At 51.8% G+C, this 4,529-nt stretch overlaps 1 protein-coding gene across 1 annotated transcript; it reads left to right on the top strand.

The window, feature by feature from the left end:
* Window positions 1-288: 288 nt before the first annotated feature.
* On the top strand, window positions 289-4,529 carry Rps7 (ribosomal protein S7). The gene is made up of 6 exons (XM_057769268.1): window positions 289-548; window positions 638-709; window positions 1,681-1,824; window positions 2,116-2,180; window positions 3,856-4,006; window positions 4,419-4,529. Exons 1-6 carry the CDS (start codon window positions 474-476, stop codon window positions 4,494-4,496), a joined length of 585 nt encoding a protein of 194 aa, XP_057625251.1. The 5' UTR covers window positions 289-473; the 3' UTR covers window positions 4,497-4,529.

Genomic DNA, 4,529 nt, shown 5'->3' with positions numbered 1-4,529 from the left:
CCGTCCAGGAACACACGAAAGACTACAACTATGGAAGCCGAGACCTTCACAAACGGAACCAAATGCCGACTCCTCCAGGGAACGCGTGATCCCAAAACACCAGTCCTCCGGAAAAACTTCCGGGCACAGGCTAGGCGGTCTACCCTTTCTCAGGGGAGCTTCCGGTTCCCGCCCATCCATTTCCGCCGTCCCGCCTCTTTTTGGCCTCCACCCGGATATGAGCAGTTCTCGCGAGAGCTGGGCCTCTTTCCAAGCCGGTATTCCGTAAGGTAGGTTCGCGGCCGGCGATGGCGCCGTGGTTTTTCCGCGGAGGTCGGGGAGGGGGACCCTCGGGGGACCTGCGGGACGGCGGTCCATGCGTCCCGGGCGGGGATGCGGCGGATGACGCGGTGTGCGCCCGTCGATGGCCCGGGCAGGGTGCCCCGCGAGCCGGGTGACCGACGGCGCCTTGCTCCCTCCCCCCAGGGCGAGCCATGTTCAGCTCGAGCGCCAAGATCGTCAAGCCCAATGGCGAGAAGCCGGACGAGTTCGAGTCCGGCATCTCTCAGGTGAGTGTGTCTCCCGGCCTCCGGGTGTTCCTCCGACCCCCCGATCCCCACCTCGGCGCGGCACCCACTGTCTCCCTGTCCGCCCGCAGGCGCTGCTCGAGCTGGAGATGAACTCGGATCTCAAGGCGCAGCTGCGGGAGCTCAACATCACCGCGGCCAAGGTGAGTGGGGACCCGGGGTCGCGCACGCCGTGCATCCTGTCACATGGGATGCTACGATTTCATGCCTGGTCCCTGACTCGAGACGTGGACTTCCTGCAAGTTTTCGACCCGGCGTGACTCCACACAGGACAGTCGCGGCTGGTGGGGTTTCTCTTAAGTTTTTGGTATGGCAGAGTTCTGTTTAAGATCTATTCTTTAAGCGTGAGAGGTTGGTTGTGTTCCTTATGCACCACGTGTGTCCCCGGAACTGGATGGTTGTGAGTGCTGGGAATTGAACCTGGTCCATTGGAAGCCCACAAAGTGCCGCCCTTGCCCCGCTGAGTCCACCCTAGCCCCGGGATGAGTGTCTTGTGAAGCTTTTATTGTCGAGTTCATACTGTCTTTGGGCGGTTTAGGGTATCGAGAAAGTTTACCCTTGTGGATGATTCCATCATGTTCGGGGAATCCAGAGGTTGGCCGTAGCCAGTCCTGGATGGTGTGCCCCTGACTGGTGAGACAGTCTCTTGTAACCTAGGCTGGGCCTGATGAACTTAGTCTTCCTCTACCTCTCCATGGCTGGGGCAGTGGACATGTATCCTTGCTCGCTGTTTTGTGTCTCTTGTAGAGTAAACCGCATTAATGCTGGGATGACATTTTTGTGAGCTCTTCATTTTACCCTGGTGATTGATTCCTCCTCTGGACCCTAACCCCACTCTCAGTACCTCAAAATGAGGGTTTGGCTTTAGCTCATGAACTTCAGGGACCCCTGGGCTATATCTAAACCGTAGGAGAGTGTTGTTTGGAAGTTGTTAGTGGTGCATTAGAACGGGACATTAGACCCCTCTCTTGAGGCAGAGGCGGGTACCTTGTCAAAGGCCAGCCAGGTCTGCACAGTCTGCCTCACTGTATTCACGTTGAGCGGTGCTGAGTGGGGGGAAATGGAAGTGAAGGACTTAATTGAAAATGCCATGGACTCTTTTTTTCCCTCTTAGGAAATTGAAGTTGGTGGTGGCCGGAAAGCCATCATAATTTTTGTACCAGTTCCTCAGCTGAAATCCTTCCAAAAAATCCAAGTCCGGCTGGTTCGTGAATTGGAGAAAAAGTTCAGCGGGAAACACGTAGTCTTCATTGCTCAGGTATCTGCTCGCTGCATTGCAAACCTTGGGTTCAAGGGTTGGGGCGAGACTGAAACCCTGGTGGTGGGAAGCTTGGCATTGGGGTTAGAGTATTGAAGTGTGTTCCCTCTGGTAAGTGACAGTGCTTGAAATTTAGGGCTGGCTTTGGTACGGAGTGGGGGTGCAGTATAGAGCTGGTTAGAGGACGGTTGAAGCAGGGTAGTGCAGGGTCGTGGCTGTTAGAGTGTGGAAAGCAGTTGGACATTTCTTAGCCTGACGTCAACTCACACACTGTTTTTGTTTTCATCAAAGAGGAGGATTCTGCCCAAGCCAACTCGGAAAAGCCGTACGAAAAATAAGCAGAAGCGCCCCAGAAGGTGAGTGTATTATCTGTCTGCCCCACGCTTCACTCCTCGGTGGCTGCTGACGTGTGTGGGGCACATTCTTGGTGTGCAGTCCTCCTTGGGTGGCATTCTCTGCTTATATGTGGTCTGATGTAGTAATAGTATTGTAGATCAGTGGTACCACCCAGGTGAAGCTTGAAGTCTGGGTGTAACTGAGGTGCTGTGTTAGAGACAACATGGCTTCCCTGGTGTTAGCTTACTAGCTGTGTCATCTGCTGTTGGCAGATGCTAGTGGTGACTTCACGTTGCTCTTTAGAGTTAGGCCTCCTGGTGGTGTTGCTGTTGCTGTAACTGTATCGCATTTGCGTTATAGGTCCCTGCAGAGCCTCAGGGACCAGATTGAGGTTAATAACTTCTATAGGCAATCTACTTGAGACAGAATTTGTATTGTGTGTTGTGTCATAGTGATTTTGAAGTCCAGGTTCGCCATTACCTTTCTGTTAGCCGGGCTGTCCTTCCACTCACTCCTGCCACCACTGCTCATGTGCTGGGATTACAGTTGCATACAATCGTGCTCCGTGGGTGTTGTTTGTATTGCAATACGGTGTGGTTAATAATGCTTGGAATTTGTCTTAATTCAACCTTGTTCTGAAAGCCACTGGGAAATTGGTGGGAATTTGGTGTGTGGATAAATGCTGTCTGTAGGAAAGAAGAGGGGTGATAGTCACCGATGAGGCCAGTTCTTCGTGCATAGCTAGAATGGTAGGATTTTTGCCATAATTTTTAGTGAGGTTTGCGACTATGGTCCTTGGAGCCTGCCTGGTCATTATTGTAGATTGAGTAGCTCATGCACAGCAGAGCTAAGATTGTCATGGCTGCCCTGAGGTCCTTGGCTGGGAGTGGTAGTCCTATAATACTTCTGTCTCCAGATCTGGTCCAGTGTGATAATGTGCTTTAAAGAGCAGTCGGCAGCCATCTGATTGGTGGATGGTCCTGCTGGTGAGTGAGCACAGACAGGGTGAAGTCTGAATAGCACGCACTTGCTGTGTGTTCTTTAGACCGACAGCCATAGCACCCATTCCAGAGTTTGGAATCACAGATGGCTCCTGGCTAGGGTGGGGTGGCTTTAATAATAGTGTGTACTCAGGAGGAAGTCTGGTTGGGGTTCTGGATTTAGTGCATTTTCCGGGCTGATGGTGTGTTGTGATGAGCACTGATGCCTGTAGCTCTCAGGTGTCCTGTGACACCTGACACCCACAGTGATCTTTTGGTAAGCTGGAGTGTTGCTCGGTTGGTCCGGTGTGTTAAACATCTAGTTAGGCTGTTTGCACCTGTGCTTGGAAGTCAGGGAACCATCCTGCAGCTTGCCAGCCAGGCCTTGGGGTTGGGACACTCTGAGAGTGTAGGTTGCCAGGTGTTATACAGCTTTGGACATAAATCCTGACTTGCTTGTCATTCAAAAGTTTTAGTCTCTGGGGTGCTGGTTGCATATAAATAGCCTCTGTAGGAGCCAAATGTGGTGTTTGAGACAAGGACTCTTGGTTGTCCCTGACTGAACTCACGGGAAATCCTGCCTCAGTTTCTCAAGTGTTTGCGTCACAGGCATGAGCCATCACACTCAGCTCGTGTTTTTAGGAATCTGGCCTTGGCTGTTTTCCTTGTTTCCAAGGGCGCCTTGCAGTGTTGCTCACCATTGTCATTCTTTCAGCCGCACGCTCACCGCAGTGCACGACGCCATCCTTGAGGACTTGGTCTTCCCGAGTGAGATTGTGGGCAAGAGGATCCGTGTGAAACTGGACGGCAGCCGGCTCATAAAGGTTCATTTAGACAAAGCACAGCAGAACAACGTGGAGCACAAGGTAAGGGAACAGCTCACTCCCTAGCCCAGATCTTCCCCATCACTCTTCTGTCCATCTGATTCTGTGTTGGGGATGCTTTAGAAACTGGAGTACTCTGGACCCTTTTAACCAACTAGGAGATACGGAAGCAAGGATGACGACTTGGGTGGATGGTGGTATATATTAGAATGACTGGGGCAGTGGGCGCTGTGCTGATGGGATACCTGCTGCCCATGGATAGCTTGGTTTGAATGGTTTTGCCTCAGTGTTAGAGTTAGGCCTGTGCCAAGGCCAAGAGTTGCAGGGGTCGTGTCCTGCGCAGCCCTTACCCTCTCAGTTGCTGAAGAGGAAACTGTACAGGATACACTAGATTTTGGTGCTGTTGCACATTTAAAAGTCATGAATTGGTGATGAATTCTGTCTTCTTTTTCAGGTGGAAACTTTTTCTGGTGTGTATAAGAAGCTCACGGGCAAGGATGTTAATTTTGAATTCCCAGAGTTTCAGTTGTAAAGAAAATGACTGAATAAAGTGTCATTCGTAGTG

Source organism: Chionomys nivalis, chromosome 1 (genome assembly GCF_950005125.1).
Source record: "Chionomys nivalis chromosome 1, mChiNiv1.1, whole genome shotgun sequence".
NCBI lineage: Eukaryota > Metazoa > Chordata > Mammalia > Rodentia > Cricetidae > Chionomys > Chionomys nivalis.
This window is presented reverse-complemented; position numbering and strand designations above follow the sequence as displayed.

Bases quoted from the DNA above. Each gene is read 5' to 3' on its own strand.
- Rps7 (XM_057769268.1), top strand. From the start codon at position 474: ATGTTCAGCTCGAGCGCCAAGATCGTCAAGCCCAATGGCGAGAAGCCG. The intron at 2,181-3,855 runs GTGAGTGTATTA...TCATTCTTTCAG, and splicing joins AAGCAGAAGCGCCCCAGAAG to CCGCACGCTCACCGCAGTGC. The intron at 4,007-4,418 runs GTAAGGGAACAG...CTTCTTTTTCAG, and splicing joins AGAACAACGTGGAGCACAAG to GTGGAAACTTTTTCTGGTGT.